At 36.7% G+C, this 17,737-nt stretch overlaps 1 protein-coding gene across 2 annotated transcripts in view; it reads left to right on the forward strand.

Annotated features, from left to right (window-relative positions):
- LOC109095716 (pappalysin-1-like) overlaps window positions 1–17,737 on the forward strand; it is a 115,382-nt gene that overhangs the window by 48,939 nt on the left and 48,706 nt on the right. For both annotated transcript variants that reach the window (XM_042723071.1, XM_042723072.1), the window contains exons 11-13: window positions 1,205–1,401; window positions 16,787–16,894; window positions 17,582–17,717. In XM_042723071.1, coding sequence (XP_042579005.1) covers window positions 1,205–1,401; window positions 16,787–16,894; window positions 17,582–17,717 — 441 coding nt within the window. The remainder of the gene's footprint in view (window positions 1–1,204; window positions 1,402–16,786; window positions 16,895–17,581; window positions 17,718–17,737) is intronic.

Consider the following 17,737-nt stretch of genomic DNA (forward strand, 5'->3'; position numbering starts at 1 on the left):
CACTACATACAAGCATTGAAAATTGGTTTGTTATCAGGACTTTTGAGAAAGAGATGAACTAGTCAGTGATTTTTTTTTCTACAAGAGGTCTAAAGATTTTCTCTTTACTTTCTTTACAGAAAACTTTCTTTGATTTCCTTTTTTTTAAGACTTTTTTTGTTTGTTTGTTTATTTGTTTGTTTGTTTGTTTGTTTGCTATCTTTCTTTTCTAATTTCTTTCTATTCTTCTTTTTTCTTTCTTTTGCTTTAAATTTGAGTTTTACTTAATTTTTTTCTTTGTGGATTAAACAATAACTGGCAGACTTTCAGGCAATACTGTTTTACAGAACCACTTTCTGAAAAAAAAAAAAAAAAAAAAAACTGAAACATTATGCATAACACTGAGCAAGATGATAGCCATACAAACAATACATAACTGATAAGCGGACAGACTGAAAACAACTCTGTAAGGCCTTTAGATGCAAACGATTTGATACTTTGTTTGGCTGTTTATAATTTGTTTGCATTTTGACAAAAAAAAAAAAAAAAAAAAAAAAAAAAAAAAATATATTGAGGATATATGTGTGTGTGTGTGTGTGTATATATATATATATATATATATATATATATATATATATATATATATATATATATATATATATATATATATATATATTATATACATACATGCATACATTTGACTGTTAAAGGAAAAGATTAGCTGATAAATATTTTGTGAAAGACAACAGGAGCAAATTTCATAAATATCATATGCAATTTACTGATCAAAATGTTTTTTTTTTTTTTTTTTGGAAATATTTTGATAAATGGTGCTTTTCATGCTGTTATGTTTTCAAGTTGTATTGATAGCAAACTTCAGTTGCAATGCTGTCTCTGTCATTTCCAGATTTCCAGATCACAGAGTTAGTCTCTGATATATTTAATATATATTCATTAAAGATATTGCCCCTTGCACCTTGTACCATGGCTAACTTCTTTTGAAAGGCTGGTTAAGGTACTTTTAATTTTGAATAGTTGATGGCTTGACAAGCTATAGTCTCAAAGCAACTTCCCAAACTGTATCATATTTATATACTTTTTACATTATTTTTATTTCTGGAACCTTTATTACAAAATGTAGATTTTGTGTTTATAGAATTTATGTGATGCTAACACGACTGTCTCTCTCTGTCTTCCCCAAACACAAACCCACACTTGTGCTCAGATGAGCCCAGCATGTGCTACTATTATGACGGCGACGGCGTCTGTGAAGACTTTGAGCGGGAGACAGGTGTGAAGGATTGTGGCCTGTACACGCCGAATGGTTTTCTGGACCAGTGGGCCACCTCAGTGGAAGTGTCCCATGAAGAGAGGCTGTACTGTCCAGGTGACGTGGCTGCTGGATATCCTGCTATTACTAAGGTTAGTGTCCCGCTAGATTCATCCTTAGATACATTCACACATACATCAATAGATAGGTTAAATAGGTTGCCTAGTGGGTGTTTCAGCTTGATTAGTGCAAGCTATATACTGAGGCAAATCATGTCAACTCACTGTAGTGAGTTCACTGTGCATTTTGTACTACTCAACTTTGTATTGCTGATATTCGCTCTTGTTACCTAAAAACAAAGATCTCTCTTTGAAAATGAATGGTTTCTGGTCACTTTGTCATTATAAACTGTCATCGGTGTAAATTACCTTAAGACACTTTGCACGTTTCTGGACCAGACACGGTCTATTCACCTACTATTTGAGCAATGTTGCTCAGCAAAAACCTCAATTTGACAAGCTGTAATATTATTGGCTGACTTGATGCAAAACATGCCATCTTTACCAGTCCAAAATTGTTGTTTAGAGGTTCGTGTGACACTGACCTGAAATCAGACTTAATTTGCCCTGATGGAAAGCATAATTACACTGTATACACATGATTACACAATGTATTGAATATATTATATTTACTGAAGAAGAAGCACCTTAAAGGGGTCATACGATGCTGCTAAAAAGAACATTAGTTTGTGTATTTGGTGTAATGAAATGTGTTAATGCGGTTTAAGGTTCAAAAAACACATTGTTTCCCACATACTGTACATTATTGTTTCTCCTCTATGCCCCGCCTTTCTGAAACGTGTCATTTTTTTACAAAGCTGAAAAGAGAGGTGAGCTCTGATCGGCCAGCTATCCAGTGCTTTGTGACTGGCTGAATGCCTTAAGCGTGTGACAGAAATGATACGTCCCTTGCTTACTGTACTCAACTACTCAACATTCTTATGGATAATGAAAGAAACATTACTCAACTAATCCCCAAATAAGCAGATTCAAAAAAAAACTCTTATGGATAATGAAGGCTACATGATTCTGTGAATCTTCAATGAAGCAGAATTTTTTCTGAACTCTTCCCCAGATGTGTGGCTTGAAACAAACCTGTTTCTGAGCTCTGCAGGCAGTTATTTTGACCTCAGGGCTTGGTTTTTGCTTTGATATGCATTTTCAGCTGTTATACCTTTTATTAAGATGTGTGTGCCATTCCAAATCATACCCATTCAATTGAATATGCCACAAGTTAACTTCACTTGAAGTGAAGTAGCATCTACAAGCAATGTGAATGCTCCTGAGCTAAATTTCAACTGTCCCAGATAATAGTTTGTATACTTATGCAATGGAATCATTTAAGTTTTTTATTTGTAATAAATCTGCAAAGATATTAAAAACCTGTTTTTTGCTTTGCCATTATGGTGTATGGAGTGTAGAATGATGTAGGGAAAAAAGTAATTTAAAGCAATTTAACATAAGGCAGCAACATAACAAATCATGAAAAATGAAGGGGTATGAATACTTTTTCAAGCCATTGTGTGTGTGTATGTGTATGTGTATGTTTATATATATATATATATATATATATATATATATACCGACTTTTACAGACATATATAGACTTTATACGGTTATGCCTTTTGGAACTCTTGTTGAATTTCAGAAAATATGGTCCTTTTCATTGAAGAACTATAGCTTGCCACAGATACTAGCATTAGTTCCTTTGGTAAGACTGGAGATAAAATCTCCAGAGCTGAGTAGACCATAAAGATGTCTGTGAAATTACACGCCGACCTCAGTGTCAAGCGGCCCTTGTGCACAATGTCCTGGCCTGTTGCCTTCTAAGAACAGACAGTGTTAAGTATGGCTGAGTAATGGCTGAAAAATGGTCCTAAAAGTAGATTTTGCTTAATGCAAAATGTATTTTTTTGTTGTTGTTTGTTTGAATAGGTTGAATATGTCCTAAACAATTTTCGTGAGAATTCATCCTCTTAAACATGTAGCCCACATGACTCTAGCTTCATCTGGCTCTTTGAGTGCCATCTGCCGTCTGTATTGCTGTCTGAAGTGGCATATCGGAGCTATACTTGAAGAGCTTTTAAACACTCGCCTCTTTGAAATGCTTGTGTTGTTTTGTTTTCTTCAGTTGTTTGTTGTGTCCCCTTATTCAGAAGACCTTCAAGGCCCGTTCATCCTTGTAGGGAAATGAGCATAGCCGATAGGGATCTGCTGGGATGGTTTCAGAGTGCAGAGGGGGAGGATAGGTCTGTGCTGGAACATCAGGTGCCAGTGGGCCTGGAGCCACTGCTTTAAGCTATGTGCCGTGAAGAACAAACTGATCTTTAGGTCAAGGGAGCACATTTTCATTCATATGAAGGCCACATCTGAAAGCTTGCACACTGTAACGTCTCTGCTCCCCACCTGACATTTTAAAGACCAGCTGTGTGTCTTACATCAACATCTTTTCTTCTGTGTGGCCTGGAAGAGATGCTCTTGATTTAGGTCATTTACAGTAACACTAGTCCTTTTTCATCCATTTGAACCCTAATTAACATTTGATACCAATTAATCATGGAGCAGTTTCGTATTGTGGATTCCAGTGAAAATTCTGTTTTATCAGGACGTTAAGTTAAATTATGATTTGCATAGCTACAATTTGAGTTAATGTAGTTACATTGCAGTTATACTACTTGTTTTTGCAGTGATGCCATAGAATAACCACTTTTGGTTCCTCAAAGAACCTTACAGTGGGGAGTTCTCAGCATCTTTTTTTTTTTTTTTATATAGTGTGGAGAAACTAAACCACAATGTTAAAAAAAATAATAAAAACAAAAAAAAAAAATAAAAATAATAATAATAAAAAAAATAAAATAAAAAAATTAATTAAATAAATAAATAAATAAATACATAATAATAATAATAATAATAATAATAATAATAATAATAATAATAAAATCATTTTAATATGTTTAATAATATTTAAGAGTGTACAATGCATCCATATGACCTGAAGTTGATTTGCTCTGAAATTAAGCATATGTTAAAGTAGTGCTTTAGCCTAGTGGACATGTTGGATAATGTTTGGAACTTGTTGGTCTTTTTTCATTATTAACTTTTTTCCCTGAATGTGCAATTCAGCTTCAGACACATGCCTATTTTGCACAATAATAAAATAGTATGCAAGCAATGTGTGCTTTTCATACTTTGTGAATAAAATGGCGTGTACTACTATCATCTGTCAACAGTTTTTGGAGTTGCCTTTATATAGCACATAGTTTTGTAAATGCATCCTTTCCAGTTCTGTGCATGTTTAAAAGTCAGGGAAGAAAGTCTTCAGGTTGTTACACAGACCAACTAATCGTGCATCAAAATTAATGTTGACTTATTTCAATAATTACCTGCTCCTAATTTTACCTGTCTCTTGGGCTAACTTCTGCTGGGGTCAGTTGAGGTACTTCTTACACCCTACACCTGGCCAAGCACGAACAGGACTCAGAGTTCTCTGATGTAATAATGCTTGAACAGAACATCTTGTTTATGTGGTGGTACCACTGGGATGCCGCTTTTAGCTGATGCTGGTCCGGGGGGAATCCACCAGTTAACAGTTAGTAAGCACACGCTAGCATAGCGCGGTCAAATAATGCAGCCAGCTGATCTCAAAGGCGTCCATGCTCCTCGGCAAGCGATGACGCAAGCTCCATTGCCCTAGAGGCATAATGACAGCACACAGGAGAACATTGTGCTGCTAGAGTCTGCGTGTGAACAGACACAACCACAAAACACTGGCAAGGTCTTGCAAGGTGGGAGGGACAAATGAGTCACGCCCATTTCCTTGTTGGTTCACTAATCGTCTTCAGCAATCCTTTGATTGCTGTGTGGCAAGATAACTTTGTGCAGTCAACTCTCAGGGTTTCCTAACTTATGGGATGCCCAGAGATGAAGGCCCGTCAGTTGATTTTTTTCTAAATTTATTTTAAGAATGTGAATTTAATTCTTTGTGCAACCAGAAAAGGGGCAGTTTGTTTGCCGTACTGTTGAGCTGCTTCTGCTTCATGTATAATAATAATAATAATAATAATAATAATAACAATAATAATAATAATAAAAATACTATTTGGTTTTCCAATTGAAGACTGGTCTGGCAACCTCCATTTACACTGCTGGCTGTTAAATCGTCAGGGTTTTTGGAAGCCTGTTGGACGAGGGCTGTTTATGTGATATGGAGGTAGCTCACAGACGGACCACTCTAGGGAAGCCATTGGCCAACCCCATTTTTTCCTTGTATGCCCACAGTTGCAAGAGCCAATGCTTCAGGCCTGACACACTAGATGAAGCTATACCAGGTGCAGTCCCACTCATGAGATCATTGCTGTCATAAACCATTTGGTTTGATATGGTGTAGGTTGCACCTAGACGAGAAGAGTTTTCCCATTCCCAACACTGTGAGAGCTTTTAGGGCATGGGTTCCAAATGATGTTACCTCACATGGCAAACTTTGTGCAGGGTTCCCTCATGTCGTGATTGTTTTTTAAACCTCGCAAAGGTCTTTCAATATTCAATACAGATGTTAGGTGGTTAGTTGACAAAGCATTGTCTTATTTGTCCCAGTTTTGCTGGAAAAACAAGTTCAAATTTATCCAATGTGGGCAGGAAAAATAAACAACAGAAATGCAAATAGATTCCAAATAAGAAATGTTAATTTCCCTTAAAATGGTTTGTGTATGCAGAAAAAAAGCAACAGTAGAGCTGAAGCCTTTAAGGCAGAAAAACAAAGGCGAAAAGCCTCTAAATGTTCACAGTGACACAATTTTTCAGTATTCTAGTTAGCACAATCAACTGCACATCTTCATACTCTTCACACTCTTCATGCACATTGACTTTCAGCAGATTTAGGGAAATGCTTCTTCACCGAGAGATCCTGCAAAAGATAAAATGACGCAATACCTGGTTCAACAACAATTTCTGGTTCATTTAAGCCACTCTGTTAAAGAGTGAAATCACTGCTAGCAAGATGGGCTTTTAATAAAACTTGGCCGTGTATGCAATAGAAAGAGTGCTACATGACTACAGAAAACAGAGAAAAACTGTGGTGCTTCCTTTTTGCCAAAAATTTTGACACCAATTTTGCACTTTTGATGATGCCACTTACCCTCTGCTGATTCGACTGTCCATGGGCAGGAATACAGAAAAGCAGAAGTTCGATCTAACATTTTACCAAAGCCCTGGAGCTGTCAGAAGTCTATTGGATGATGCAGATTGTCATTTTGTGACATCCGACAGACTTTTGACAGCTCCAGGGCTTATGTAAAAATGACAGATCAAACTTTCAGACTTTTGCTGACATATAAACAAGGACATCTGAGACCAGGTATCACAGAGAAAGAATGCACATTGTTGAGTGCACATGAACATATATTACCAATATTGAAACAATACAAAGCTGGTTGAAAATCGGCAAACATATCCTTTAATCATGCGATCCAGGGGCTGATTCGGTGCCAGGTCACACAGCTGTTCGTGAATAAGCTTGTTGTACAGAGAAGCATGAGTTCCTCTCAAAGACCCCTGCAGTTTGCTGTGACTGACCTGAGACAACCCTGGAATACTTTCTTTTACCTCTGCACAGAACACCTGTTACATATCCACAACTTTTGTAAAGAATTACTGAAAATGTGCTCTATTTTGGTGCAGTGATGAACTTTAACATGTCTGAATGACTGGCTTTGTTCACAAGTTCATGCAATCTTTAATGAAGAGGAGGTATACATGTTCTGTCTGCCATCCATGAAGGAGGGTTCAAGCTCAAGATTCACTCTGAGCCCAAAGTACCCCTAAGGGCACTGGTTCTCAATCTTGTTCCTGGAGCCCCCCGAACAGAGAACAGAGCACGTTTTGACTGTCTCCTTAACCAGACACACCTGATTTAGGTCGTCAGCTCAGTAGGAGAGACTCCAAGACCTGGAGTCGATGTGTGAGAGAAAGTAGGCAGTGTTGGGGGACTCCAGGAGCAGGGTTGAAAACCACTGCCCCAGAACATCCTTGACTGGTTTAATGGTAACCAGCCAAGAATCAAACCTAAGAAAGGAAGAGTTGGGGTATTGGAGGGATGCCAAAAGAACTGTTGAAGGATCAGGGCCATCGTTAAGGGGGAGGAAGGTGGTGACGATTCCAGGGGCCCACTAGCAATTGGCGACAACCGACAAGTACGATTTTAGCTGATGGGGATGAAATCCAAGTAACACAATTTCAACTAGACCCCACAACTACAAACTGCAACTGAACTTGAAAACAAAGTAAGCCTGAAAACAAAAAAAATGGTTTGACCCCAAACAATGGCTACATTTTAAATCCAACCAAATAATCCGTAAAGTAAACAGATTAATAACTCAATCTGACTGTAAAGCTTTAATGTAAACACCTTAATCACTCAGATTAAGCTCAATCTGAATTAAATTTTGATCGGATTGAAAGGGGTCGGTTATTATTTCTAATATGACTAAGAGTGCATTTAAACGCTTGATCGGATTGAAAACCAAAACTGAAAAGACTGTGCATGTGCAATTATGTAGAAATAGCGTAATGACCAGGGCTTAATATTATAACCCACCAACCCGCCAAATGTGGGTGGATTTCATCACTGGCGGTTAACACGGTTTTGTATGCAGTAACAGAGTAACATTAATGCTTATCCAGGACAAGTAGATTTTTTGAAGTGGCAAGTGAAGGAGAATTTTACTTGCCTGACTGAACAACAAACGTGATTAAAACATCTAATTAAGGAATCACCAAAATTTCAGTGAAAATTATTCAGATTTTATTACATTTGGAGCAAACGGCAATTTATAGTGGGTAATGTACCGACACTGACAAGGTCGTGCAAAGCTGTGTGTAAAATAATCTTATGAAGAAATCAAAACAAATGGTTGCAACTGCATACAGAAGAAACAAACTGCAGTAAAATGTAGTTTTTATATTTATAACACATGCTGTAGCCTAGTTAAGCAACATGCCACAACCAAAAGAGTGCAGTTTACCCTAAAAACCAATGGCAAATTTAAAGGGTTAGTTCACCCAAAAATGAAAAATAGCCTGAGTTTTAATCACCCTCAAGCCATACTAGGTGTATATGACTTTCTTCTTTCAGACAAATCCAATCGAAGTTATATTAAAAATCGTCCTGGCACTTCTAAGCTCTATCATTGTAGTGGGCGGGTGTTTCTGTTCAAGTCCAAAACACTGTAAATGAAGTGCACGCATCCGTAATAAAATGTGGCTCACATGGCTCCGGGGGGTGAATGAAGAAGTAGCGAATCCATCCATTTTGTCAGAAAAAATATTTCAAATGTAATAAATACTTTTCTATCACTTCCACTATATGTCATACGCGGAAGCAGTTCCAGCGGACATCATGATTAGTGACAAACGCGGAGAGAGAACAAAACAAAACGCCGGTCACAAATTAAAAGTACAAACTGAGGATTTGAAAAGAAAAATGTCAGAGGATTTCGATATAACCCAAGAAGAGACTGGTTTTCCTTTGCTAAAATAATGAAACTTTGCTTCCTTAGACAAACTCGTGAGACTACTAGCATATCTTAGAAGCGCACGCGATGCATACAACCTACGTCATTTGCCGGAACGCTTCCGCATATGACAGTCAGCAGAATTGAGAGAAAAGTGTTTATTACATTTGAAATATGGATATTTTTCTTACAAAAACACATGGATTCACTACAGGAGGCCTTCATTCATCCCCCGGAACCGTGTGAGGCATGTTTTATTACGGATGCGTGGGCTTTATTTAACATGTTTTGGACTGTTGAACAATAACACCCACCCGCTACAATGATAGAGCTTAGAAGTGGCAGGTAAATTTTTTATATAACTCCGATTGGATTTGTCTGAAAGAAGAAAGTCATATACACCTAGAATGCCTCAAGGATGAGTAAAACACCTGCTAATTTTCATTTTTTGAGCGAACTAACCCTTTAAAGGGGGGGGGGGGTGAAATGCTCAGTCTCACTCAATCTCCTGTTAATCTTGAGTACCTATAGAGTAGTACTGCATCCTTCATATCTCCAAAAAGTCTTTAGTTTTATTATATTTATAAGAGAAAGATAGTCTGTACCGATTTTTTTCGGAAAAACACGAGCGGCTGGAGGCGTGATGTGTGGGCGGAGCTAAAGAATCACATGTGCTACTTTTACAACATTTGTGTGTGTTTACTCGTGCTTAATGAGGACATGAATTGATTTATGGATTATTGTATGTGACTTATTAGTACACACGTGGAACCGTTTTGCACATCAGACTAATATTTTCATAGAAAAACTATGGAATAGTAGCGCATTTCAATGAAGAAGCGCGCTTTGTGATTTATTATTAAATAATTCATTTATTTTTAGTTTTTTCACACCCATTGTGTATTGTTGTTTGGAGTGGTTTAACAATAAACAAACAGAAACCTACAGTGGCCAGCTAAACAAATGTATTTAAATATACACACACACCATACATCGCATGATGTTTACTTGATGTGCTTACGCGCCGATAGCTAAGTTAACAACACAGAGATATTTTAAGCAGTTTTACTCACCGCCTGCGGTTCCAACACACGATCGTGACCCTTTTTCGTTGGGATTGCATCATCCTTAAGAAATAAAAAATACGCAAATCCGTCGTCAAACTGGGCCTTGTTTGTAAAACAAGCATCTTCGAAATGCAGGGAACAAACAAAAACACTTGCACAACTCCGTTGATGCTCTGTAAAAATAAACTCCATCCACTGGTCCCTTAATGTTTTTTTTTTTTTGGTAATCTGTGAAGGCTTGTCTTGCCCTGGCAACCAAAAACACACTTCTTTGGTGACATTTCGCTCTCTCGCTCTGGTGAGTGAATGTATCTGCTCTGGTCTACGGGCGCACGTGCGCGCTCTTCCGGAGAAGTGCCCTTAGGACCCATATAAGGATACAACTTAATTTTTGAAACTTTGTCCATGTTTAGCATGGAAAAAACTTTCCGAAACTTGTGACAAACCGGAAGGAGTATTTTTGGAACAAAAATACTCCTTCAAACGTACAACTTAATTTTTGAAACTTTGTCCATGTTTAGCATGGGAATCCAACTCTTTAACAGTGTAAAAAACTCAGTATGCATGAAATAGCATTTCACCCCCCCTTTAACATAGACTTTATGCAAGAGTTCAAGTAGTTAATATTAAGTGACTTACATTTTAGACTCAGTCAATGCTGACTGTTTGTGCTTGATTTAATGAAAATAGTTCCAAACAAAGTTCACAGCATTAGTCGCGCATTTCAGAGCAGCACACATGGTGTTTCATTACCAAATGATTCAGTAACGCATTCATAAAGACAGGCACATTATTGAATGAATCAGCCATCTGAACGAATTATTTGACTCAATGACTCACTCAGTATTACAGTCACTTGCTGAATTTAAAAACATATGTTATTTATGGAGTTGTAATTTTGCAGCATAAATGCATTCATGGCATTTGAGCTTCATTAAAATTGTCTGTGTAAAAATGCATCTAAAAAGCCACTTCAGCTGCTTCAATTTATTCTGCAGTTGAAAGATCTATTTTCTTGATTCTCATTTCATTTTATTGGTAACATTCCTATAGTCTCTCGTTATATTAACTGTAATTATTAATAAAATAACTATTTGATATGAAAAAATATGCATTTAATAAGGTTAGTAAAATGACTGCCTTTTATATATGCCAAAATTTCCTGGAAATCAATTTAAGTAAATTTTAGTATGGAGTCATGCACTTTAATCATATAAAATGTAATTTCCCAGCAACAAAATTGTATTTTGGAAAACCACTAGCCACAGTGGCTGGTGAGCAAAAAAGTTAATGTCAAGCCCTGGTAATGACGTATGATGCACAGAACGATCTGTTCTTCCTGTTGAATAAAATGTATAAATGAGTGTTCTGTCATTATAAATCTCTCCTTTCACTCAGTGTCTGTCAAGTGGTATGTCCCACCAGTCCTTGTTTCCCATCCATACAAAAATAAGCAACAAATAAAAACAGCAAATAACATCAGTTTATATGCTCATTGTCATCAAATTATGACCAGAAGTGGATACATATTTATTCTGCTGTTTAAAACAAATAAAGAAAGCAAGAAGAAAAAAAAAGTTATTATGTGCAAACAGCAGGAAACTCTATATTCTATATCCGTGCAGTGTTCTCATGTCAAAAAATCATGTCCAATTTGAAGCTTGTGACATATAAACGCGCACATCAACCCGATCACTTTATTTAGCATTCATGTAAATACTACATTCAAATTCATCAGTTGGAACAAATTCCGTTCGATCGAAACAAAAGTTTTGCATGTAAACATAGCCATTGAGGCCTCAGCCAAAATAAGCAAGAAGAGTTTTGCCCCTTGCAGACAGAGGAGGGACAGGCATCCAGGAGGGCTGCCCCTGTGGCTCCCAATGATTCTTCTCCATTTCCCTTTTATCTTAAGTGGTGATTTACAAACAAAATCTTGGGGGTTTTGGCTGTGGTTCGTCTGTGTATATGTGTGTGTAGTAAGGTGGTGGTAGGGGGCGTTTCACTCCAGAACTACACAGCTGGTAAACATTAGCTCTCGGACACAATTGTCAAACCATCCCAGGCTTACTTTGTTTTCAGGAGTGAGCACTTGAGGTTGTTTGCTTATAATTAACTTCACATTGAAACATCCAGTTGCTGGGTCGACCATGGTGCTGGGTTATAAGTGCAATTATTCTGCATGTCGCCCCTGCTCTGCCTTGCTACACGTACATACAATGATGTGTGGGACCTAGTGACAAAAACAGCCACTATTACATCACGGTGCAATTTTCTACGCTTGAAACCGCACCAAGTTGAACTTTGCAGCTGTCAGTGATCCACTTACGTGACCAGCCTCACAGCACAAGATCTCAATCAAGTTTTTTTTTTTTTTTTTTTGATCGGTTTTCCTCTCGGTTGAAAAAACACCCCAACCGGCTCCGAGCACTGAGTGTTGATTTTTCCAGCTCCTTTTATAATTTATTGCCTGTCCTCACATTCCAGTAACCTGTGGTTTGAGTCAATAAGTTGTAGATCATTTGTTTTATTGGTTTATTTAGCCCCTCATGCTGGGCTATTGGTGGGCCTTTCCTGGCGGTGATGTTGTGGTTTTACAGTGATGTCAAAGGCCTGCTATGCATCCACAGGGAGACTTCCACCACCCACTGATAGGTAGCCATTCCTCCAATGACCTCATCAAATCAATGATAAATACACACAGAGGAGGCCAGAAGCCACTATAGAGGTGCAGTTTTGTATGTTCCATTGTAAAAAGTACATTTTACCATATAGAAAAAGTACTTATCATAAAAATAATATACTTAAGTGAGAACTGAATATAATTTTTTGGACACTTAATTTCATTTTAATTGCAATTAAATTAAAATGTATTATAGCTTACATTTTATTACATGCAATTAGTATATTTGATTTTATAATTATATGGTTCAAGTACTGCTGAATGTACTAACAAGCATTAATAACTAAAATATACTAATGTAATTTCTATTGAAACTTGCATGCCATTTATCTAAATATAACTGTAATTACATATTTGTAATGAAGCTGGTATATTTGTTACATGCAACTTTGTTATACAAGCTTTAAATGTAATATCAAATAAAACCCTACAGTTAAAATTATAATAAGCTTTAATTCATTTTCATTCATTATTTATTTATAAAGCACATTTAAAAACAACCCAGGGTTGACCAAAGTGCTGTACAGATCATAGAAGTCTAATAAAAATACAAATTATAATCTCTCAAACAACAAACAAAAAACACTAAAATAATAAATTAGAAACCCACACTAAGAAAATGTATTTTAAGTTTTGATTTGAAAGAGGAAAGTGAAGAAAGCTCGGTCTCCACTGTGTTTTAACCTCAATCTATACACAGAGAGCAATCCAAGTCTGCCTGATCTAAGTGACTTTGTGATAATGTTAAAATGTCAGAAAAATGCATTGGTGCTAGGCCATGTAATGCTTTAAAAACAAAAACTAGAATTTTAAATTCTATTCTAAGTTTGACTGGTAACCATTGCAGAGAAGTTAAAATGGGGAAATCAAAATTTTGACTGCCAGTCAGCAGCCTGGCTGCAGCATTTTGTACCATTTGAATTCGCCTGATAGATGATTGATTTGCACCATAACAGTGTGAATTGCAGTAATCAAGGCGTGAAGTCATAAATGCATGGATAACTTTTTCAAAGTTCTTTAAAGAAAGAACAGGTTTGACTTTTCTGAGACGTTGTAAATGATAAAAGCAGGATTAAACAACATAATTAATTTGTTTATCAAACTTGAGACCTGAATCAAACAACACACATGGAGTAGTAGCATGAGAGCTTAAATCGCCAAGGTCCAGATCACCAAAATCATAGGAATCACTTGGACCAAATTTCTCATATAAATTCTCATTTAAGGCTAAACAATTATGTGTAAGCCAAATTTTCACTTCATGTAAACAAGCTAGCAGAACCTCTATGGAACTTGAATCATTATGTTTAAAAAGAAGGTATAATTGGGTGTCATCAGCATATTGGTGGAATGATACTCCATATTTGGAAAAGATGGAACCCAATGGCAGCAAGTATAAGGAGAACAGTGTTGGTGCCAGAATAGAACCCTGCAGAACACCACAAGAAAGATGTGCAGTTGAGGAAGTGTGTTTTCCAATACAGACAGAGAACATCCTATTAGTTAAAAACTGGAACCAATTCAAAATGGTACCCTGAATGCCTAAAAGATTTTCCAGTCGGGAGATAAGAATAGAATGATCAACCATATCGAATGCTGAGCTGAGATCTATAAGGACCAGTGCAACAGCACTCCCATTATCTGTAGCCAGCATAATGTCATTAGTAATTTTCAGTAAAGCAGATTGAAAAGTATCATATAATGAATTAGAATCCAGAAAAGAGTGTAGCTGAGTGAACACAACCTTTTCCAAGATTTCTGAGATAAAAGGGAGATTAGAAATTGGTCTAAAGTCAGACACATCACGATTTGGTTTCTTCAAGAGAGAAGTAACGGAAGCATGTTTTAAGCAGTCAGGGACCGTGCCAGTACTCAAACACTTATGAATAAAAAACAGGAGATCAGGGCCTATGGCATCAACAATTTGCTTAAAAAATTGTGATGGAATACTATCATACGAACAAAAATTAGGTTTCAGATGATCAATAATGTCTTTACAGGTCTGAAGGGAAATGAAACTAAACATGCTCTAAGTTGAAGAGTACCCAGTTATTTCGGGAAAAATAAGAAGAGCTGCCAATGATTGTGGTCATGACCATGCTATCTTCTCGAAAAAAAAGGCCACAAAGTTTTCACATAAGAGATCAGACACATCAGGGAAAACATCAACAGCTGGATTTAAAACCGTATCTATAGTAGTTAAAACTATGGTTGGTCTATGGTGATTTTTTTAAATAATCTCTGAAAGAAATTTAAATTTCGCAGACTTTCGCAGAGCTTTCTGAAAAATAGAAAGGGACTCCCTTAAAATGTCATAGGACACCTGCAACCTGTCCTTACGCCATTTGCGTTCTGCTTGTCTGCAGTTTCGTCAGAGTAAGCGAATTGAGTCATTGAACCAAGGAGCAGATTTAATGGAACGCTTAATCTTTAAAGGAGCAATGTTGTTGACAATATTCAAGCAGGTGCTCTTAAAAAGATTAAAATATGTATTAGTATCAAAGCTTTCTGCAGACCAATTTGTAACTGACAATTCATCAGCTGCCTCATAAGCAGTAGCAAAATCCTCACAGGCTGTAGGGGAAAAGTAGCGAACCCAGCGGGCCTGAGCAGATGTAGTACTTGATCGATGAGGGAGGGCAGTGGTGAAAGTCAGAAATTTATAATCAGAGAAGCCTGAGTCTCCGAACTCCATGTCCGTAATGTAAAAACCATGGGAGAAAACCAGGTCCAAAATGTGACCATAAATGTGCGTGGGACTTTGCACCCATTGAGAGAACTAAAGGAATCCATAAGATTACAGAAATCCTTAGGTAGCGGCTTACCGGGACAACAGATGAATATTAAAATAACCAAGCAATAAAATTTGATCATACATAGTTACAATATTTCCCCAAAAATCTGCAAATTCACTCAAAAAAGCGAATTTGAATGTTCATCAAAATGAATGTTCTGGTTAAAATGTACTTTAAAGCAAACTTTTAATCTGTCATTACAAAAATCACATTTTAAAGGTGTACTTAAGTGTGTTAAGAAGAAAGAGTGCTTTCTTTAAGTACAGTTCGGCGTAAAATACAATTAAGTAAAAATGTAGTTTTGCTGTTAATTTACTCACCCTCAGGCCATCCAAGATGTACAGTAAGTGATTTTTTTTCTTAAGTAGAACAGTAGAGTAGAAGAAGAACAGTATATTTATTTATTTATTTTTATCTGAAACCATGGTCCTAGGTCATTCATAAAATGCAAGTCAACAGCTACTGTCACTTGAGAGTCATTTTATTGGGTTATTTTTTTAATATTATCTACCCAGGTGCCAGGTAATTATTCAAATGCACATTCAATACAATTAAGCCCATGTCTTTTTCACAAGGGTGTCCTGTCCATTACACTAGCGTATGGTGCTTATCAGTTTGGTTGAAGGGTTTTTGCTTTGCATAAACATGTATAAAAATGCATGCTTTGCATTTAGGAGGAAAAACAAAACAAAACAAAACAAAAAAAAGTGCCACCTGCGTATGCAATACTTAGGAATGCAATATAGCTTTATTCCCTTAAGGGACCAGATCATACATGACGCATCAACAGATCTCTTGGTCAGATGCTTCGTTATTTGTCTGTGTGTTTTCCATAGTGGCTCCAATTACATGTATCATATTCCATATGGTCAGGAGAATGGGCGAAACATGGTGTCCTTGTCTAATGTCATGATGTGTACAGCTCTTTTTTTTCAATGTGGTTTGATAAAATCATTTCCATAGTACACATCACACATGCAGATCAGGGTAGACATCGTTTTCAGAGCTTTCCACCTGCAGTGTGACACTAGCAGACAAGATGCCATATAATAGGGTTATAAATGAATACCAGTCATTTTGTCAAGGCATGTTGTAGACATATTTTGGCTTTTGGCTCTGCATGTTTACAGAGGGACAAACATAAAAAGGCATGATTGTTTTATTTTTTATTGTTTTTAAGAAAAGATTTACAGGGAGAAGATCAAATTCATTTTAAAAATCCATCAAAATTTAAACTTTCTTAATAAGAAACTCCTATAAATTCATAAGAAAATAAAGACAAAGCCTTTAAACATTTAGAAAAGTTTAAAAAGCCTTGGAGTTTGATTACATTTATTGTGCTATATTTATTCATTCATTCATTCAATTCAGTCTTCACATACATTTTGCCCAACACTGGTAAACTTATATGTTGTCTGTCCCCAGACATGCCAGTCTAAAGTGTTTGACCTCTCTGATGGAGTGTCTCAGTATGCCTGGTTTCCATGTCGAGAGGCACAGGGTGTTTCCTGGTATCCCCAGTATTGGTTAAAGGTAAGATTGATTTTTTTTATTTTTTATTATAATTTTATTTGACATGTTGGGAGATTTCAACTTTAAATATGATTCATAGTTGTTATAATACATTACAGAATGTGAGCTTTTGTGGAATGCAGGTTTATTAGCTACATTAGGGTGAGACACTACAGGTAAATGGAATAAGTATTTAACTCGTAGTTATAACCATTTAGTCTCCAGCACCACCGTTTTCCAGAGCTGCAAACCTGGAGTCTCCAGAATTACAAGTTGTCAGGTTCTCAGAGACTTTTTTTGGGTAAAAAAAAAAAAAAAACATTCCTAAAAAAAAATATCCTCAATTAATAAGGATACCACGCTGAAGCATTGTGAAATACATGAAGACTGATTTATAGGCTTTATAGACAGATAAGTTAAGAGTGGCTCTTGAAGAACCAGCGTCACATCGTCTTGTACCACTGTTTGAAGAATTTATCTTCCAGAATCTGGCAATAAGTTTTGGGAGTTCATTTTTAGTCCATCTCCTATCCCAAAAAGTCTGTCTTGCTAAAAATGAACTCCCAAAACTTAGCAGGTATAAACTCTCAAAATACAGCAGGTCTGACAGTTAGACCCATGTCTCAACTTATATGCATATAATGATTGTTGCTACACTACAGAAGAAGACTTTTGCATAAATGTAAGACCAGATCTTGTGTCCGGCAGGCGTATTTCTCACATCCTATGGTTGCTGCGGCTGTTATCATCCATTTAGCCGCAGATGGAACCAGTTACATTGACCAAGCCCAGTGTAACATCACAGTCCAACTAATTGACACTAAAGAGAGCATCCACAGCCTAGGTGAGTGCTTGACATTTTTT

Source organism: Cyprinus carpio, chromosome B5 (assembly GCF_018340385.1).
Source record: "Cyprinus carpio isolate SPL01 chromosome B5, ASM1834038v1, whole genome shotgun sequence".
Classification (NCBI taxonomy): domain Eukaryota; kingdom Metazoa; phylum Chordata; class Actinopteri; order Cypriniformes; family Cyprinidae; genus Cyprinus; species Cyprinus carpio.